The 22,397-nt window shown below is 35.3% G+C and overlaps 1 protein-coding gene and 1 long non-coding RNA gene across 7 annotated transcripts in view; both read left to right on the top strand.

The window, feature by feature from the left end:
* The first annotated feature begins 12,184 nt into the window (after positions 1-12,184).
* The window catches only part of LOC104896728 (nuclear pore complex protein GP210), a 54,477-nt gene continuing 44,264 nt past the window's right edge, over positions 12,185-22,397 (top strand). For 4 of the 6 annotated variants that reach the window (XM_048647443.2, XM_048647441.2, XM_010683515.3 and 1 more), the window contains exons 1-6: positions 12,186-12,565; positions 13,762-14,027; positions 14,407-14,573; positions 14,655-14,871; positions 17,428-17,771; positions 18,282-18,461. In XM_048647443.2, the coding sequence (XP_048503400.1) occupies positions 12,387-12,565; positions 13,762-14,027; positions 14,407-14,573; positions 14,655-14,871; positions 17,428-17,771; positions 18,282-18,461 (1,353 nt within the window). In that variant the 5' untranslated portion in view covers positions 12,186-12,386. Of the gene's footprint in view, positions 12,566-13,761; positions 14,028-14,406; positions 14,574-14,654; positions 14,872-17,427; positions 17,772-18,281; positions 18,462-22,397 lie in introns of all 6 variants that reach the window. The other 2 variants (XM_048647442.2, XM_010683516.3) reach the window with 2 other exon arrangements.
* On the top strand, positions 18,468-21,653 carry LOC130591752 (uncharacterized). The gene is made up of 2 exons (XR_008969823.1): positions 18,468-19,376; positions 19,407-21,653. It is a non-coding gene; the product is annotated as an uncharacterized LOC130591752 (long non-coding RNA).

Here is a 22,397-nt window from a genome sequence, read left to right as displayed (position 1 = left end):
TACCTCGTGCACATGCATCACAAACTTGATCAATATGAAATTTTATGGATGGTAATCCTAAAACAAGATCTTTTGATCTAAGTTTCTCAAGTAATGAAAAGCTAGCATGTCCTAGACGCTTGTGCCAAAGAAGTGAATCATCTTCAATAACACTAAAACAAGTTAAATTGATTTGAGGAACAAGGTCTAGATCCACAATGTATGTGTTCCCTTTCCTTTGTTCCTTAAATAACCTTCTTAGTTTTAATGTTGATGATCAAGCATTTTTCTTTATCAAATTTTACAGTATTTCCTTTTCACGAATTAATGCTTAATAGTTATGTTTTAGACCTTCAACTAAAAATACATTTTCAATGGAGTTAGTAGGTGACTTACCAACCTTACCCATGCAACTATGTTACCTTTCTTATTATCACCAAATGTTACACTTCCACCTTCATAGGTTGTGAGTGAGAGAAACTTGTTTTGTCTCCTGTCATGTGCTTGGAACAACCACTATCGAGATACCATGTGTTGTTCCCCCTCACTCCAACCTGCAAAAATCAACTAGTGTTAGTTGTAGGAACCCCATCTTTCTGGGTTCCTGTTCTTGACTAGGATTTGTTTTGACAACCCATTTTTTCTTACTTATTGTCACATTTTTCCCAATCATCTCAGATTTTAGTTGACATTGATTTATGTAATGACCTACCTTGCCACAATACATACAGAACTTATCACTAGGTAGATCAACATATTTCTTTGTCTTGTTCCTTTTCTTGTAGTTTTCAAAACCAAGACCTTCCTTCCTCTTGGTCTGTGGTTTCTCAATCCACTTAGGAACTTTCATGATTTTGCCTCTGTTCCTTGCAACAACTAGTTCCTTCTTAAGATTACAGATCTGTTCCTTTAAAATATTTTTCTCTTTATTCAATTTTCAATCTCAGATCTGTATCCTTTCAAAGGGGTTGATCTTATATCAAAGGAACTCAGAACAGGGACAAATCCTTCAAGTGTGAAATCTCTAAATTAATTAGATAATTTTCATTTTTCAAACTTTTATAACATTCTTTGATTTTAGAGTTTTTATCAAATAAATCAAAAAATCTTGTTTCAACATCTGTTCCCATTTTCTTAAGCCATTCTATGTGTTCCTTGCAACTTTAAGGCTTGTTCCGTTTGTTTACGTTTTTCACGTTCATCTCTACATTCAAGAATTGCATCATAAAGAAGATCATATATTTCAGCCTAGTTTTAATCAAGTCTGACTCAAGACCATGTTGACTTACCTCAACTTTTTCTTCATCTTCTTTTTCGTCAGTGTTTGCCATGAGGCAAAGGTTTGCTGTTTCTTCAGTTGTTGTTCCTCTTCTTCTTCCGTCTCTGAATCTCCCCAAGCAGCTATCATAGCTTTGCGACATTTGCCTTAGAGAAAGGTGCTTTGATTCTTTGTTCCTTTCAGCAAAGCGTTCCTTGTTCCTTTCTTTGGTTTTGTCATTTTCCCAAAGAGGACATTCCTTGATGAAGTGATCTGTACTACCACATTTATGACAAGCAGCTTTGTTAGAAAATTTCTTAGTTTTACCTTTGAAGTTTCCATTCTTCATGTTCCTGTACATCTTTCGAAATTTTCGAACCATGAGGGCTGCTTCTTCTTCTTCTGAATCCGAATCATCTTCTCATCTGCTTTGAGAGCAATTGATTTTGATTTGGAGCTTTCACCATATTCAGTATCAAGGTGAAGCTCATGAGTCATAAGTGACCCTGCCAGCTGTTCTAAGTTGAACTTAGTGAAGTCTTTTGTTTCTTGAAGAGCGTGACTTTAGCCATCCATCTGTCCTTAGGAAGACTCCTAAGAACCTTTCGAACCTGTTCCTCAGATGAAATAAACTTTCCAAGAGAAGCCAACTCATTAATAATGTTAGTAAAACGAGTAAACATGTCTCGGATGCTTTCTTTAGATTTCATGCAGAACAGTTCATATTGATTCATAAGTAAATCAATTTTCGATCTTCTAAGTTCATGGGTTACTTCTAGTAAATCCCATATTTGCTTTGCGGATTTGCATCCCATGATCCTATTATGTTCATGGGGTCCAAGTCCACAATGCAACAGTTTAATAGCCATGGCATTTACTTCCATTTTTTCAAAAATCAGATTTGTCATATCAGAGAGGGGTTTTAGAGTTACCTCATTTTTGTCATTTGTAGTTGTGACTTCGAAATCACCAACTTCAATGACTCTCCATACCTGATAGTTTTCAGCTTTGATGAATATCTCCATGCGGTTCTTCCAGTAGTTGTAGTACTTCCCATTGAACATAGGAGGCCTTTGAGTGGAATAACCTTCTTCAAGTTTCTCGGTGGTATTCATTGTTCCTTGGATTTTTTTCTCAATAGGGTTTCCTATCTTACGTGAGTTCTGCTCTGATACCAATTGTTATTTCCCTAGGAACACTACAAGAGGGGGGTGAATTTAGGTTGAGAAATAAACGTAACTTTTTGCGGAAATTAAAACTTAAACGAATAAACAAGCTAAAGGAACACAAGGGATTTTTACGAGGAAAAACTTCTTGGGCCCAACAAGAAGAAACAACCTCGACCACTAGGGATTTTAAACTCAACTCTTTCACTAATTAGGCCAAACAACTTTGTTACAACCTAATTCTAACTCGAGCCACACCTTGAGTTCCTAAACTCAAGTTCCTGAGCCACTGTTCCCTTAACAGCAGTTCCTCTCAACTTCACTCGAAGTTTTCTCACTCATACAAGCTTACTAAAGCCTTTCTCTTACAGAACTTCACTCAAAGTTCCCTTACCCCAAAAACCAAAATACAATTGATCGAAATAAGCTTAGTGGAATTAGAGTAAGAAAGCAAAGAACAAATGGCTATTATGAGAGAATGAAGGCACTGACACTTAATTAGTTAAACTCACTTAATTACTTAGTCAGACACACTTTGGAACTCATTTAGACTTCAATATTTATAGTGATAATCACAAAGAACGTGGGAGTAAAATTCGATTACATGTTAAGTCCATTAACCCATGATGTTCCTTCCCCTAAGGAACACGTTTTCATCATGTCCCATGATCCCATGATCTCAATATGAACGTGGATATATTTTAGCCACAACTCCTAAGTACTAGGAGTTCCTTGAGCTTTATCCGAAAATCAATTAGTTATAAAACAGCTTTATCATTAAAACTGAATTTTTAATCTTTAAGAAAATAATATCTTTTAAACAAATTCTTTATAAAACCGGATAATTATTTTCTTTATATTTTCCGAAAAACAAAATCTTTTCCTTAAACAGATTTTCTTTTTAAAACTGATTTTAAATTAGTTAAAACTAATTTCCTATAATTTAGGCATGACTTACTCAATTGCGTAATTGTACCGTTATACTTTTGCACGCCTAAGTCTAGTTCCTTTTATAAACTAAGTTCCTTTAACAGATTCGTTTAGTGCCACTTAGTTTGTTCCTTAGAAAGGAACAAACTCTCATTCTCAAATAAAACTGCCACTGTTCCTTACCATCCTTACTTTGTTCCTTTACACTGGAACTAGAAAATAAAACGCCTAGCTTTTATTCTTCTTGATCCAATGCTTGCTCCAGTATCAACTTAGAAAACTTCTTTACTTAGCCTTTGAAATCCTCTCTTGACTTTTCCTTGACTTCGTATTCTCCCAGTTCCTTGCATTGATACCTTAATCATCATCCACTTAAATAACTCATTAGTTCACTACTTAGTTTGCATCTTTGTTTCTTTGTCAGCATCAAAACTAGGGTTCAACAGACCCCATGAACATAATAGGAACATGGGATGCAAATCCACAAAGCAAATATGGGATTTAATAGAAGTAACTCACGAAGGAACTAATGAAGTCAAAAGATCTAAAATTGATTTACTAATGAATCAATATGAACTGTTCTCCATGAAGACTAAGGAAAGCATTCAAGAGATGTTTATTTGTTTTACTAACATTATTAATGAGTTAGCTTCTCTTGAAAATTTTATTTCATCAGAGGAATAGGTTCGAAAGGTTCTTAGGAGTCTTCCTAAGGACAGATGGATGGCTAAGGTCACTACTTTACAAGAAACAAAAGATTTCACTAGGTTCAACTTGGAACAGCTGGCTGGGTCACTTATATATGACTCATGAGCTTCACCTTGACACTGAGTATGGTGAAAGCTCCAAATCATAATCCATTGCTCTCAAAGTAAATGACGAAGATGACTTTGACTCAGAAGAATAGGAAGCAGCTCTCATGGTTTGAAAATTTCGAAAGATGTATAGGAACATGAAGAACGGGAACTTCAAAGGTAAAACTAAAAAGTTTTCTAACAAAGCTGCTTGTCATAAATGTGGGAGTACAGATCACTTCATCACGAAATGTCCACTTTGGGAAAATGATAAAACCAAAGAAAGGAACAAGGAACGCTTTGCTGAAAGGAACAAAAAATCCAAGGCACCCTTCTCTAAGGCAAACGTTCGTAAGGCAATGATAGCTGCTTGGGGAGATTCTGTAACACCTCGCCGACCCGAACCCTTCTTCATTCGATAAATCTCGGGTTTTGGGGGAAAAATTAATCCACGAGGGTTCGACTCGACGGGTGGTGCTACCACCGCAATTATCTCCTTGGAAATAAATGCAAGGCTAAGTTACAACACACCAACTCAATTTCATTAATCATTACAACTAAGTAAATTGTTCATTAAACATTACTAATTAATTAAGTGTTCAGAGTTCCAGCGGAAGCTAATCATATGCTAAGTGGATGACAACGCTAAATGTTCTCCCTTTTGTTTCCCCTGATCAATCACCCACCTGCACAAATACATTGAAAAGAGACAAGAGAGACAAGCTCCCAAAAATCAAAAAAACTGAGTAATTCCAACTCCAACCCGTAAAATACTTAAGTTGAAAATACTTTGTAAAATAGTAGATTAAGAGTTTTGGAAGTCATAGCACATATACACGCATATATATACACTGAATATAATCATCATTAATTCAATTAATCCAGTTATTTAAGGAGAGGAAAGAGAACGCCAGTAAGTTGGGGTCAATCCCCTTTAACCACTTACTTCAACATAGTAGGTCGGGGCAACCCCCTGTAACCACCTACTTGTAGGCCGGGGAAACCCCTGTAACCACCTACAAAAAATCATGATGGCCATAATAACAGAGTCCTTGGTGTGCACACCCCTTCTACTTGGATCACAACTAGATAGAAGAAAGACAGTAACAGAATAATCAGCATAGTAACCAGAGAACCTGTAAGGGGCCGCTGAACCACTCATACAGGGCAACATCTTCATCATTTCCCTCCGATATTTCACTTTACGTGATTAAGATCTTTTAATTCACGTCATCACAAAAATCACGTACACATTCACGTCATCTTGTTCAATCAAGTGTGAACATATTCAATCCATTATGAACTCAATCCATCATAGCGATTTCAATAAATCATTTCATATTATTCACAATCATCACTTAAGTTCATTTATCGTTTCAGATTCATAATTATTTCATTATCACAAGTTCTTACCAATTCCAACTTTCATAAAGCCTCAATATTAATAACACTAATAATATTCATGATAATTATAATAATAATAACAATAATAATCATAATAATAATAAGAATAATCATAACATTATTAAATGACATTAACCGATTTTAATAACGTTACAATAAACATCGTTGTCATATCGTACATCATCCATCGTCATTATTCATAATTCATAATCGAAGTCCATAGTCGTTGTCCATTTTGTTATTCGTATTCATAATCTGCATTAAGTGGATAATTCATAATTATAAATTTTATAAGCAAATAATCACGTAAACAATTCGTTTTACGCTAACGGGATCTATGTTTAGATGGACATCGGAGATTACATCGTGAAGCGTGCCCAAAAGCTAAGTTCACCGAACGGATTAGCGCTCCTGGTATTCTTCGTTTACGAAATCGGAGTCTACAATAAATATTAACGAGATCTAAGTTAGTTCCTAAATAACCTCGTTTTTATAAAATATACGATTTAAATAGCCCAAAGAGATTCTTTGTTATTTTAAAAGAGTTTATAAACCAATTTATGGTTTTTAAATCATTTTAAGTACTCACAAATTCTTTCATTAACTTAAACAATTATTTTAAACATGAAAAACTAACTTTATTTTACTTCTTATTTTCGGTTTAGAAATTAGAAAACATTATCAAGTTTATCAAAACTAAGTTAACTAAAAGACTAACTTTACTAAAATAACTAATTTGAGTTTTGGTTTAAAAGTAAAAGTAAACAAAAATAAAACAATTAAAACTCAAAGGAAAAGAAAAAGGAGGTTTTAAAACTTTGGGTTTCTCATATTGAGAAACTGATGAAGAACGACAGAAGAGGAGGGAGAAAACAGAGGAGCGAAACAGGGGAGAGTGAAGGAAATCGATGGTGTTGGTTGTTCGTCGGGTTTTCGGTGGCTCGACGGCCGGAGGGAGGTCGTGAAAGAGGGAGGCTGGGTTCGAGAATGGCTGGGCGCGGTCGCGGTGGTTCGCGCGGGTGGCTGGGCAGAGCTGCAGCCAGTGGCGGATCCAGGAATTTCCTAATGGTGGTTCACCATCAATTACCGTTCACTAAATCAAATTAATTTTTAATAAAAAATACTCCAAACTAAATTTCAATCGAAAAGAAAATAAATATATAACCAATAATTATACAAAATACAACTAAATAGTACTAGAGTAACCAAATATCCAAATTATACTACAAAATACAACCAAATACTAGTAAAAATGATTACAATTGCTCGCGATGAGTTTTCATGTTTTGATATCGATTTACAATATCATTCATGTTAACATTCAATGTATCTTAGTGAAAAAACTAGCAATATTTTGCATTTTGTTTGGAGTACGTTTTCTCTTCATTATCAAATCTGAAAATCAAGTAACAATTGAACTAAATTTGATGTATCTCACCAAATGAAACATATGCCAATTTGTCATAGACCATCAACTATCATCAACAAAATCAGCAATAAAGTGATAACACCCAATTCAAATATAATGTAATTTCAATTATCAAACACCAATAACACACAAATCAAAATACAATAACAAAATCAACATTTATAATAATTCTACATTACATAATCTGATATATAAACACCCATAACAACTTAAATTGCAATTTATTTTTCAATTCTCATGAAATTGGTAAACCCTAATCTATAAAGTAAAACAAGAAATCAAGAAAATTGAGTAGATTAAGATGTACCTAGAGTAGATTCACGATTCTTGGAAGTTGTCCGTCCACCGTCATCCACCAAGGAATGAATTCCGACCACTTTTGCGGCTGTATGTCGGCGAATCATCAAGGATGTGAGATGTCAACAGTCACGATCGCCCACGAAGGACGAAGCCACGAATCGCCCAAGCCGCCAGCAGTGACGAAGCCACTTTTGCCGGTGAGGCCGCCGGATGAAGCCAGTCAAGCCACCAGCGAGGCAGCGAGAAGGTTTGAGATTTTTGAGAGAGAAGGTAGAGGGCGATTGTGAGGTGAGAGAAAAGAACGTTGCTGAGTGTCTACAGGGGAAAAAAATCGTGCGTAATTTTCTGATTTTTTTTTTAATTTTATTGCTGGTGCACGTGCACCAGCGTGTTATTAGCTAAATCCGCCCCTGGCTGCAGCTACAAAAGGCTGCGAATTAGGGAGGGTTGGAGGGCTCGACTCGAGTTCGAGATCTGCTCGTGACCTTAGCGAGCCGAGCCTGAGCCTAGTAGAGTTCGGCTCGAAAGTTCGCAAACATGTTCGTAAAATGTTTTAAGATAGGCTTTATGTAAAAAAGTATTGTCCCACATCGATAGAAAAAGTAAACACCAACTTTGTTTTCCCTATATAATCTTATTACCTTTAAGTTCATTATAATTCTTGTTTGATTTGTCTTATTTAATAATGTTGGACAATCAATAAATATGCAAAGCCTAGAAATTGGATTAGCATAAAATTAATTCTTTTATTATATAATTCTATCACCTTTCTTCTACCCATATTGGGAATATGAGGAATAATGCACAGTGTTTGTGAATTATTTAGTTAAGTTTTATAAGTCCCACATCGGTGAGACAAAAGCAAAATTTTACATCTCCAAATATAAAATGTGCATGATATGGAAAACAACTACACCCATCTCTTCTTGGTGCCCGTTGTAGAGCCTAAGTGGGTTCCTTTGTTGGGATTTTGAAAGTCCCACATTGGGGAGGAAGCAAGAGTAACAAGGGACCTTTTGTATTATATGGGCATGCATAGATAGGAGTACAATGGATGGTTTTTGGGCTTGTCATATTTAATGAAAATTAGCCTAACATCCATAATTATAAAGAGTTTGACAAAACATAATGTTGAGCTTATTTAGCTAAGGTTTATAAGTCCCACTCGGTGAGGCAAAACCAAAATTCATATCTCCAACTATAAAAGGCGCATGATAGAAAAATCTAAAGCACCCATTTTTCTTTTTCTCGCTGCTCCTATAGAGCCTAAGTGAGTTCCTTTGTTGGGATTTTAAAAGTCCCACATCGGGAGAAAGCACAGTAATAAGGGACCTCTTGTATTATATATGGGGTATAGAATATAGATAGGAGTAGAATGTATGGTTGTTGGGCTTGCATTATTTAATGAAAATTAGCCTGACATCCATACTTATAAAAAGTTTGGCAAAACATTGGGCTATATCTAAAGTCTTGGATAATGTTAAGCTAAATTTTCTTTCAATTTTTAAAATTTTAATTTCACGAGCCAAGCTTCGAGCCGAGCTTCGGGCCGAGCCTGGTTTTGTTCGTTTCGAGCTCGAGCCGAGCCTAAATTTTTTAGGCTCGACGAGCTTCGAGCCGAGCTGAGCTCGAACTCATTCATTCTCGAGCCGAGCCGAGCCTGGGTATGTTCGGTCTCGGTTCGGCTCGTTAACAACCCCTACTCATAACGAATGTAAAAAGCTTAATAAATTAGAAATAGTAAAATGAATAATAAAACAAGTAAATGATTTATTTTAAAACTTTTTTAAATAAATCAAAACTAAATGAAATCATTATTTTAATAAACATAGTTATCAAATAAAATCGCATTATCATAAAATAAAATAATATTAAACCTTAATAAATAATAATATAATTTTCTGAAAATTCGGGGTATTACAAATTCAGAGACGGAAGAGGAAGAAAAACAACAAACTGAAGAAACAACAAATCTTTGCCTCATGGCAAACAATGATGAAATAGAAGATGAAGAAAATGTTGAGGTAAGCCAACATGGACTTGAGTCAGACTTAGATTGCAAAACTAGGCCTGAAATATATGATCTTCTTTATCATGCAATTCTCGAATGTAGAGATGAACGTGAAAAACGTGAACAAACTGAACAAGTTTTTCTGATTTTTGGAAGCTTGTCTCTCTTGTCCCTTTTCAATGTATTTGTCCAGGTGGGTGATCGATCGGGGGAATAAAAAGGGAGATCATTTAGAGTTGTCATCCACTTAGCATATGATTAGCTGCTGGAACTCTGAAACACTTAATTAATTAGTAATGTTTAACGAACGATTTACTTAGGTTGTAAAGATTAATGAATTTGAGTTTAGTTTGTTTTTAATTTAGCCTTGCATTTATTTCCAAGGAGATAAGTGTGGCGGTAGCATCACCCGTCAGGTCAAACCCTCGTGGATTTTATTTTTCCCCCAAAACCCGAGTTTTATCGAATAAAGAAGGGTTCGGGTCGGCGGGGGTGTTATAGAGAGAATGGGGATTGAGGTTTGAAAAGAAATAGGGGTTTGAACCGGTGGAGAGAGAGAGAAAGAAAAGAAATAGGGGGTTTGAACCATTTCGATCACATATGTATGACTCTTTGTTACATCATAACTTATGGTGTAACATATTATACTTAATATAAATGCCCAAAGTAATGTAAGTTAGTACTGTTATTTCACTAGGAACAATACAAGAGGGGGGAGGGGGTGAATTGTATATGTAATGTAAGTTAGTAATGACATAAATGTACCGCTGTAATGCTTCATCCTAAATCTAGCTCCTTTTAATTATTAGTTCCTTTAACATTCTTACTCATTCCTTTACAATGAAACTATAAACAAAAAGCTTCGCTTTAGTCTTCTTGCTCTAATGCTGCTCCAGTACCAAATATAGAAACATCTTCACTTAGTCTTCAAAATCCAAACTTGATTTCTTCCTTGACTTAGTATTCTCTTTGTTTCTTTCATTGATACCTTGAAATTCACTACTTAAATAACTTGTTAGTCCAATACTTAGTTTGCATCTTTGTTCCTTTGTCATCATCAAAACTAGGGTTCAACAATTTCCTCCTTTTTGATGATGACAACAAAGGTACAAACTAAGGAAATAACAAATAACATAAGAGAATGAAAAAGAAAAAATAATAAAATAAGAAATGAAAAAGCAGTATTAAGAATTTTGATTTTTCATTTACCTCTTGGATTAAGAATCTTAATTTTGATTTTTCATTTACCTCTTGGATTAAGAATCTTAATTTTGATTTTTCATTTACCTCTTTTTTTTAAAAAATTTTATTTTTATTTAGTATAGTTTGTTCCGTAATCTTTTCCCCCCTTTATCATCGTCAAAAAGATTAAACTCTTGGTGATTTCATGGATAGAGATCAATGCCCCTTTGTCCTTAGCTAAATATATGGTTGGATATTCAAATCTTCTACAATATATCTTTTTTTAATTTAAAGATGGGGTCAAAATTCTAATGATAAATTAAACTAAATAAGCATTAACAAAATAACTTGACACAATTAGAAAAAGAGAATGTATTGTGTCGGACTCGTCCGACCATAATCTTGGTCGGACGACTTTCAGGTTGTTCCAATTTTTTTCAGGTAGTATTCATTTTTTTTCAGGTGGTTCCAATTTTTTTTCAGGTAGTCTTCATTTTGTTTTCAGTTAGTCTTCTTTGTTTTTCAGTGGGTTTTTGTGCTTCAGTTAGACTTACTTGGGTTTCAGTTGGTCTTTATTCTTTTTCAGGTAGTCTACATTTTTCTTCAGGTAGTCTTCATTTTGTTTCAGTTAGTCCATTATTTCTTTTCAGTTGGCCCATTATTTTTTCAGTTGGTCCAACTGAAAGAAAAGAAAGTCTAACTGAAAGAAAAGAAAGTCTAACTGAAAGAAAAGAAAGTCCAACTGAAAGAAAAGAAAGTCCAACTGATAGAAAACAAAGTCCAACTGAAAGAAAACAAAGTCTAACTGAAAGAAAAGAAAGTCCAACTGATAGAAAACAAAGTCCAACTGAAAGAAAACAAAGTCTAACTGAAAGAAAAGAAAGTCTAACTGAAAGAAAAGAAAGTCCAACTGAAAGAAAACAAAGTCCAACTGAAAGAAAAAAAACATAACTCTACTTTCTCTCACTTTCTCCTTCTTCTTCATGGCATCATATCCCACTGCCCCTTACTTTCCAAACAAGCTGTGCAGTTATAAGCCTTCCAGTTCAGCAACATCCACTTTCTAACATATCTATTATTCTCCCATCTTTCATATCCTCATCATTATATGGAACTTCAATAACAACACCATTACACTGTCCCACCAAATCCAGCAGTTTCGAATCATTCCTATACACTGCTAAACTCCCACATTTCACCCTTTTTTCCTTATTCTCTTCCAACACTTTTTCTGAGCAATTTGGGAGCACATATATATCACTGTGATTCGTTGCGAACTTGAATCTGTCGTCCCTGAATGACATATTCTTAAGCGAATCAAAACAATCACTTGTGTTTGGATTACTCTCAACCAAAGCAGAGTTTATGATTTGAAACATTCTTTCCATGGCGGATTTTGAGAAGGTTACGAAGAAGAAGGTTTCTTTTCTCCTTTGCTGTATATTATAGTACTGGGCTCAGCCCGTCTGACGAGAATATTAGGTCAGACGGTCTGACCCAATACTTTCACTTAGAAAGAGAATGGTTATTTAACTAAAAAAATTACAAATTTAAATTGACTATAAAATCCTATATCTTAACGTTCATTACAATTTCTAACCACTTTATAGTATTAGTTTGTACAACAATAATTATAAATCGCACTTCTAAATTTATATTTAGAAATTCAAACAATCGACGCACGCATCGCGGTGTATAAAAAGCTATACAGCTTATCCAAGCTCCTAAAATCCGATGCGTAAAGCCTAAACTCCTTTCCCGGAAAAAATCTCCAGGTTAATTTCTTCCTTTTCCTCTTTCTAAAACGTAAAACCCCTCTCTTTCTAAAACCCTCTAGTCTCTATTTCCTTCCATACCCAATAAAGAAACTCACTCCATATCTGCAACAAGCCAACAATGTCTTTCTGCTAATTTCTAGAGTCTTTTAGTGGCCATGCTTCATAATTTCAATATCTTCGTTACTTTTGCTTTTATCTTCTGCTTCAATGTGAAAAATTTCGGGGCCCTGGCTTTCTCTGGGCCCCACATTGCGGATGTCAACATTCTTTTGCCCCCCAGAATGACTCATCCTGTTGAGTATCGTCTCCTTGGAAGTGATGGCTGCTTCAAATGGTGTGTTTTCCTTTTTATTTCTGTAACCCAATTACTTCATTTTTTTTTTGTTGTGGGTAATTTTGTTTTGAGGTTTATATGATTCTTAGCTTAAGTTTGAACTCTGGGTATTCAGCTGTTTTGTTAATTGTTTGCAATTGGTTAACTTGACGAATTACGCCCTCTGGTGGTGATATTGTTAAGCTTTTTAAGCTGATACTGCTCTTTGAACTTTAATAGATAAGTTGCATATTAAGTGAAAGCCTAACGAATGTTTGGGCTTTGAAGTTTGAATGGGCAACTTATAAGTCAATGAGTCATACAGCTTGCTTATGAATAAATTGGAAATTGGTGTTTTTCAAATTCCGGATGTTCCTTTTGCTGCTAGACAAATACCTGTTAGTATTGACCAGTTTTTGCTGGTTTTGAATCTTTTGATGTTTATTGCAGATTTTGGTTGGAAGGAAGATGTCTTCCTAAGGAGAATTTTCTTTTTGATGTGTTCCTATGAAAAATGTTCCCCGATTTTATTTACCTTGTGTTTGTTGTAGGAGAAAGTATGGTAAAAGCAGAGAAAGGAGAATATGGCATAGTAATACGAGTTATTCTATATTGACTTATGGAGACCAGGGGTGGATACAATTCAAATGCTTTCACAAAGTACAAAGCATGAGTATCAAGTTAAATACTTAAGAGATTGATTAGACTGGATAATATATAATTTGGTTAACTTATCACTCATGACATCTCACTTAGTTTGACCCATCAGAACGAGCAGTAGAATGCATTTGGGAGGTTCATAGATTAGGTTCACAGATTGCGAGTAGGCTGGAGAAAATAGGGAGTTATGATCATTGAAGTTTATGGATAGCTTTAAAAACCCAGGAAAGAGGATACTTCATACTGAAAAAAGCTTGCCTGAATTAGTATTGAGTAGTATATGGAATGTTAATAACAATGCTGTAGTTGGTAAAAATGTTGGAGGTTGATCTCTCTGTACAACATAGATGACAATTTATAGCTAAGCTAAGCTAAGTGCAGACAAAACAGTGCATCCTTCTGCTGGGACATTCAAACTAACCCTCTTCTCTTAACGTGGGAAAAAGACAAATTTTGTATCCTTTTCTTCTACTGGTAACAGCCCTAATCATTTGAAAATAATTGATCGGAGCATAGCTTCATAAATTAATCATGATATTTATGTTTTGGCTTGGCAGGTCATGGGATCATCATGATGTTTTATCTGTTGTACCTGAATACAATGAAAGTAATCATTGTTCAACTAGTGCTCGACTACGATCAATTGCTCCCTACACCGGACGAAAGGAGACGGCTGTTTATGCTGCTGATGTTCGCACAGGAACTGTAGTTCGTTGTAAGGTGTATATTGACATGTTCTCGAAGATTCAGATCTTCCATAGCTCTATTAAACTTGACTTAGATGGTCTTGCGACTCTCCGGGTCCGTGCATTTGATAGTGAAGGTAATTCTGAAGCACTAACTTTAACATATTTTTCTGAACTCGAAGTACTTGATCTGTTAGTGGTTGTTTTGTGTGGGTGTGATTCTTGTTTCTTGTCAAGTAAAAGTTTTGATGGCGACTAATGTACTTGTGATATTAAATAATCTTGTTATGCACATAGACCTATTGGTGATGTTTAACGCAATCATGTATCGACATTGCAAGTATATAATTTATATGGTATTGGCTTTTCCGATGTCACGCAAAGTTATAATGTTTGACTCATATAAGATTCTTTCTTAGTCATTCAAATGAGTTATTGTTATGAGTACTATATAATTTTTGTCCTTGAATTGGCATCACTTGGCGCCATGATGCTCACTCTTGATCTGCTGTGCAGATAATGTCTTCTCCTCATTAGTGGGCTTGAGGTTCATGTGGCAACTGAGGCCTCAAAGTGACAAGTCATCTCATCACCTTGTTCATGTCCCTTTGAGTGATTCTCCTCTAAGTGACTGCAGTGGATTTTGTGGTGACTTAAATATTCAGATAAAGCTTGAAGATACTGTATGTTTGCTGTCTAACTAGAAGTTCAATATTTAACTCATTGTATATGTTTTACTTGTCTAAGCTAAAACTTGTGTGCAGGGAGTGTTTTCAGACCTTTATGTAGTGAAGGGAATTAGCATTGGGCATGAGATTGTCTCTGTTCATTTGCGGGAGCCACAATTTGATAACATGACAGATGAGATTGTTTTGACTGTAGCTGAAGCCATGTCACTGGATCCTCCTTCCCCAGTTCTTGTTCTTGTTGGTGCTATAGTGCAGTACAGACTTAAAGTCATTAGTGGCAACATTCCAAAAGGTTTCTTTCTTATATAAAATTAAAAGTTGTAAATGATTCCTTTTACTTACAAAAGTGCAAATTTATGTCTCCCTATCTTCAAAACTGGATCGCTAATAATTAATACAATAGTGTAAATTGCCGTTTCGCTGTGTAATTCGTGCTATTAGCGCGTTTCGGAACGACCGATCTGGGTTATGGAACGACAAATTTAGTATGCTGGTTTTGCATATGGTGGATCTTGATTGGTGGTTATGGCCATGGCGTGAGAGTTATTGGGTTTATTATGGCTGATGTGGATGTTTTAATGTTAGTTATAATACTCTGTTAGTTGCTCTTTGGCTGGTGGTTGGAGGTGGTGAAGGTGGAGCAAATTACAGGTATAATGTAAAGATGTGCGACTATTAAATTAAAAACCAAGAAAACAGGGTGAAATTTGGTGAAGGAAAATGTGGGGTTAAGGAGAAAGAAACAAGTATAACGTAAAGAGATGCGACTATTAAAGTAAAAAGTTATGGTGGACCTCGTGTCCCTAAATAGACAAAAAAGAAGTGAGTAATTTTTTGTCTAACATACCAAAAAGGAAAGTGAGCAAATTTTTCTGAAACGGAAGTACATCCTTGTTTGACTTTCTCTCATTTCTATGGCTCCACCAACTTAGCCTAACATTGAGATTCTAACTTCCGTGTCCAACAGTCTATTAGCCTTCACCCCATCTCTAGGTTCGTCCATTAATAACAATATCGTCCCCGCATAGGACACTACAATATCTCATGCTGGATAAGCTATGTTATTCATCTATTAATGTCTTAACAAAGAATCCTGTCATAATCCATGATTCTGGACATTTGTTTACATGTCTCCTTACGTATCCATAACTAAGTCAATATGTGTACATGGTACACCATTCTTTAACATTGCCCACAAAAGCACGAGTCTTCCACCTTGTCATAGCCTTGTCAAGGAAAATTATGTTTAGGGCTCTCTTCTTTGCCATATGACATTCTCTTTTGTCTCATTAGATGTATGATTTTTATGATAGATCATCTCGGCATGAACCTAAACTAGCTCTGCAAAACGCTTGTTCATTTCTTTAAAATTGCTTTAATACTCTCATCGACTATTGGTCCCCATTGTAGGATGCTAGTCTAGTGTTGACTTGTTGACTCTTCTTCTTGCTGATGCATGTGTAATTTGAGGAGACTACACTGGTATCTTTGGTATCTGAAACAAAGGAAACTTGCCGGTGGTTCCCCCTCCAATGCTTACGTAAGTATATGTCTTAGTGAGAGAATGTAGAGCGAAAAAGTGGAGTAATTAAGAATGAATGTTTTCTCCGCGCTTGATGTGACCATTCATTAGGGGTATCTATATGGAAGTTGGAAGGTGTGCTTTTTTCCACTTTACCCTAGATAATTGTGCTGTGATTGGCTAGTTAATGGCAGTGGCAGATGTCACTATAGGAGGGGTAAATATTCAGTATGCAGCCGTTTGTACGAGAGCAGCATTCTAGGAAAATGGGCTTTTATAGTCCACCCTTTCTGGGTTACTCTGGGCTCTTTTTCAGTCTTTTAGGAATAAAGTGACACTGTATTCAAAGTGCGCAAATCATGAGTAATCATAGGATGACATTTGTCTCCTGCTGATAGGAGAGGCAAGCGCCATGTGGCATCCTGTGTGTGTTAGAGACCCTTGTTCATGACTTGTGTTCTTCTAGCTATCGTGTATCTTATAGATTTCTATTTCATCTCTTCTCAAGTCTAGTTTATCAAATACCTTGACTTTGCTTTCTGGGCAACATCTTTTTCCTTGACTTTGGCATCCTTATATTGCAATATGTTCTTCAATACCTACAATTTCCCAAGGGAAAGCAGCTATGTAGCACCGACCTAGATATGGGGACATAAACATGATGGGCATGGTTCAGAATCTAAAATATGTCCGTATCTTGGTAATAAGTGTATATACTTCAAAGTCGAGAAAGGATTTCAATACAGGATCAACTAAATCCTATGAAAGGGAAATAAGGGTCTTGAGTCCCTTTCCTTATCTTGATGATTCCTTAAAACATGGCAGCCCCTTAATAATTTGGTAATAGCACTGTAGAAGATAAGCATAGGGCATATCTACTGCTCACTCCATGGATGACACAATATACACTGAAAGCAGTGATTTGGATATTCTTAGGAAATCTGGAAGACCTAGAAAGCCAATGAGGCTACTATATGACTAGTCCAGTCTCCTCTTTCTGATTATGGTGCTTTGGATCTATACCATTTTCTTGTTGTGATCATTGTAGCTTGTGTTATAACCCATATATCTTTAGTGCGTGTACCAGAAGTTTATGTTAGCAAGGATGTATTTCATCCATTAGGGAAGTGTATAAGACTTACTAATTTTACTATGTCTCTGTTTTTGGACTACATATCTCTCCTTTCTGATGACATCTTTGATTTGTATTCTTTGCATTTTAGCATTTGGTGAAATTTATCTGGAGAAAGTTGTTCTTTTTTTAACTGAATTTGCTGGTTATTATATATTTCAAATTCCTCAATCAGTTACCTTTTTTTAATGCAGCTGTGCCTTTGCCCTCTCCATTTCACCTCTGGTTTGCCTTAAATACTTCCATTGCTCAGGTGGATGCTATGACTGGTCTTGTGCATGCATTAAAACTAGGGGAAACCAGTATAAGAGTGGAGGATACCAGGGTTGCTGGACATGTCCAGATGTCATCTCTGAATGTTGTCCTGCCAGATTATATGTCTTTATATTTGTTGCCTATATCTGGATCTGGTGACGCTACTGAGGGACTAAAACCAGTCTCAAATGCACGTTGGTACGTCGTTTCTGGCCGACAATATCTCATTGAATTGAAGGTTTTCTCTCGAGGGCCTGATGCGCAAGTAATCTATATAACGAAGGTAGCTAAGCATCTATACTTTTATAGCATTTGGTGCTGACTAAAATATATTTCTGTTCCTGGAACCTTTTGCCTCAGTCTTCTTTCGTGCAATTAGCATATAAAAGATGTTTGATTGTGATAATGCTGTTTTGTATTGTGTTTGGTTTAATTGTGAAGATAATTGATTTTAAGGTTGAACTCTTCTGTCTTGATTGTCATAATATTCTGTTCCACAATCCATATTTCTTGTCCATGTGCAAATTCGTGTGCCTGCATTATGTCATAAAGCGTTGATTTTGAAATGGACATAGTAAAAAACTGTTGATTGACATTGCTTACTTCGTTTTTCATGTCTGACGTATCTTGCAAAGCAAAGCTCAGGAATTCCTGTGAATCTGTTTCTTTAAATATGAGATATAATTTTCTCTAATGGTTCAAGCTTTGTAGAATTATACCCTTTATTTACCTATCTTTCATCTCACGAATTTCAATTGGACGTTAACTGTATGTATTCTGCACTTGAATGCAGAATGAGGATGTGAAATTGTACTATGATCAGCCAAAACATTGGAAAATTTTTGCCACACCAGAGAGTATTACAGCCAAGTATGGTTGGCAGCATTCAAGAATTTTGGAGGCGACAGTAGGAGGCCTTGGAAAGTTGTCAGCATCTTTGACTTATTCTACTGACCGTCTTGAGGCAAAGGAGGTGATGTTTCATTAACTTTATTTTGGAGATTTTGATCATCATTCAAATCATTTGACACTTTCTAAATGCTAGTGCTTCCACCTTAGTACCGACCTGTTTGGTTATATTTACACTTGTTATTGGACTGTCTGCAATAACTTCATATTCTTTTCTTGTAGCATTCTTTTCTTATATATTAAAATGAAAAATACCAAAGTAAATAAGCTAATGTTTTGTAAAGAATTTTGTGGTCATAAACAATCATTTGATGTCCTTGTTTCAGGGAGTAATATCATAGACAGACACACATATTCATAGTTAGGGGTGTTAACAAGCAGATGCAAGACCGAGCCTTGCTCGGCTTGGCTCGAGAAGGGGAATTATCGAGCTCAGCTCGAGCTCGAAACGTGAAAAATTCGGCTTGGTTCGAGAAAGTTCACGACAGTTCGGCTCGAAAAAGCTCAAGAATAGTTTTTCATTCAATTTAATTCACCCATATTAGATATCAAAGGAGGAACAAATAAAAGGAAAATGAAAATAAAAATAGAAAAGGAGGAGAGAAGTCAGACATGAAAGGATGAAAGAACGAAAAAGATAAATAAAAAAACGAAGATTAGAGATGAAATTTGACTAAACAACAAAATAGGGAGTGAAACTAACAAAGTGCAACTCGCTGGCAAAGATTGAGAAAACGAAAAAAAACCCTGTCATCTTACTTGCAAGTCTCAGCCTTCCCTCCGGTGTGAGAAATATCGATTAGGGATTTAGGGTTGAAGTTGTTGAATTTGAAATTCCTTAAACGGCTGAAAAATTCTCATTCTCTTCTCATTAGTTATTCCCATTTGGTTTGTATTTTTTAAATGGGCTAGGAAGTGGAGTACAACTTAATGTCCAAAATAGTACTTTAAAATTTATCGAACATGTTTGCGAGCTCTGGTGCCGAACTCCATCAGTTAAGGAGCCGAGCCGAGCCGAGCTAAACTCGAACTCAAATGCGAGCCATCTTGTGCTGAGCTTTGACCGAACTTTTCCCGAACTTTTACTGAGCCGAATATGAATAGTTTGCGAGCCATCCTGGCTTATTAGCACCCCTATTCATAGTTTTAGCATATTTGAGTACGAAGAAAATAAGAGCATAACCTGTTTATTCTTCTAAAGAGCTTCTATTCGACTTAGAGGGAAGATTTGAGGAATCTAAGAAGATGATTCTAGTTCGGAGATTTCATTTAGAAAATCCACCAATATAAACACACCGACATAAGGTAAAGTTAGGGGTGTATGTAACACCACGACAATTTTCTCTTTTCTAAGTATACCTTTATAATATAAAAGTAGAGAACGTGTGATGACGTATCGGCTTATTCAGAATTTTGCAGCGGAAAATATATAACTAAACATTAACCTTTTATTATAAATAAATAAATAAGCTCTACCCGGACTCGGCAAATTTTGCCATACACCGGTGTCGGTACGACACGACACTGATACGAAATACGTGTCGGATCCGGCAAGGGTCACTCGGACACGGCGGCTCTAAACCCTAGATTCTCAAACCCTAGAGTTTGAAGAGGAGAAGAGAAGAAAAGAAGAAGAGGAGAAGAGGAAAAGGCGATAACTCACCTTGACTCGCCGACCGGAGCTTCAAACGCGCCAGAGCTTCGAACTCGCCGGTAAGTTTGTCTCTTCAGTCTTCACTTCTCTCCCTTCTCTTCTTCTCTCTCTCTTCGTGTTCTGTACTTCCGTCTCTTCATATCTTCATCTTTTCTTTTTCTTTTTCTTTTTCTTTTTGTCACAAGTCCACGTGACTTTCTCCCTTTTCTTTTCTTTTCTTTTTTTTTGTTTCTTTTTTCTTTTCCTTCTCTCCTTTCCTACTTCTGCCCTACTTTCTTTTCTTAAAACATTATTTCTTCTTCTTAGTCATAGGCTAAGTTGTTCTATTAAATTAATATATTATAAATAGACAATTATAAAATATAAATTAGCTAATTAATTATTAAATTTTATATTATAAAATATTATTTTCGCGTACCCGTACCCGTGTCCAAATTTCGGACAGAGTCCCCGTGTCCTGATTTTTTGGAATTGCCGTACCCGACACTCAGATCCGTATCCATATCCGACACTCCTAGCCGAGTCCAGGTAACATAGTAAATAAGTATTTAGAAATCAACAAATCTAATTGAGTCTTATGCAAACAAACTTAATAATTAACGTTCCTACTAATGCAGAAAATAAAATATACTAGTTACACATTCTCTCCATTCCAGATTCTCAATGATGCACATCTGCGAACCTGTAATGTCAATTTTTGACCGAATCTACTCACCAAATTTGGTCATCACAGGATCAATAAGGTAAAACCATGATCACAAACACAAACAAAGCACGTAATCAACAAAGCTGAGTACTACATACTAAAAGATAAACATTCCTCACATGATACTAAGTAAATAACATGCAATAATTAATAATAATATAATCATATAACATGCTGCAGATAATTTTAACTGAACTAAACTCTAAACATCCTTTTAATAATCAAATGGAATAGTTATTGGACCTAAGTTGTCTTATCTACTAATGCCTTCACCTAGGAAGACGAAGTACCGGTGCTACTAGACACTACAACATTTTAGATTGACCTGCGATATCGAGGAACTTTTGCTAAATATAAATAGGGATGGTGATCAATCCATCTCTCAGAAAAAACCATGGGCTACTACCATGTACTCCAACTCCTAATGTCCAACTCTAGACGTGCACCAGTTTAAAGTCTATAAATATCCTCGTTACACTTTACGTTCTTTACTAGTTATTACTTGTTATGACACACATACAAGCAACATAGAACTACAAAGCAAACATGCAACTTCTTTTATCTTAGGATTTAATAAGTGATCACAACTTACAACCCAAAATTTACTTTCTTTTAATCTCAGACTTTCTTATTTGTTGAACCTAGTCAACAATCAAACTTACCTTTAAAAAGGCATAACTTACCAACTTACCAAATAAGGCCCACAGTCCTCAGGGGCGAGGCAAACATAGCGGGGACCCTATACGCTCTTTTAAAATTAGGCCTTTCATATTTAGTTCATAAAAGATATTAGAATCTCAATTTAAAAAAAATACTCTCAACATATCAAATAATTATAAATAAACAAATATTTAGATATAAATAGAGTAAATTTTATTGGAAATCGCAAAAAAAAAGATAGAGTTCTCATAAGATAGTGAAAATAATACTTATAAGGGAACACATGAATAACATGATTCAATCTCTATAACATATATTAATTCCCCCATGTTAATTAATAAATAAAGTTCCCATCCACATGCTTGCATCAATAAATCCATACAAATATGACAATCTTTACTCATAATAAATCTCAAAATCACATGCTTGCACAGGCATAAAACATGTAAAAATCAATTATACTAGAAATCACATATGAACTAAATAAGTTCATATACATGATACTACAAGTTCCTACATAATACTTATAAGAGAACACATGAATAACATGATTCAATCTCTATAACATATATTAATTTCCCCATGTGAATTAATAAATAAAGTTCCCATCCACATGCTTGCATCAATAAATCCATACAAACATGACAATCTTTACTCATAATAAATCTCAAAATCACATGCTTGCACACGGGCATAAAATATGTTAAAATCAATCATACTAGAAATTACATATAAACTTAATGAGTTCCTATACATGATAGTACAATTTCTTAAATACCCTCTTTAAACATATGTAGACATGATTAAATTCATAATCTAAACCAATCTCATAGTATACAACATGTTACTATGGTTTCTAGTAATTAACACCCTAAAAATCCATTCTTTAATAATTAAAACTTCAATCTAACAATAATAAACAAATCTGAATTTTTATTCTTGTAATATATAATATATATACTCCTTCCGTTTCCTAAAGA

This window comes from Beta vulgaris, chromosome 6 (genome assembly GCF_026745355.1).
Source record: "Beta vulgaris subsp. vulgaris cultivar EL10 chromosome 6, EL10.2, whole genome shotgun sequence".
Taxonomy (NCBI): domain Eukaryota; kingdom Viridiplantae; phylum Streptophyta; class Magnoliopsida; order Caryophyllales; family Amaranthaceae; genus Beta; species Beta vulgaris.
The sequence above is the reverse complement of the archived record's forward strand: the minus strand, read 5'-3'. Positions and strand labels throughout refer to the sequence as shown.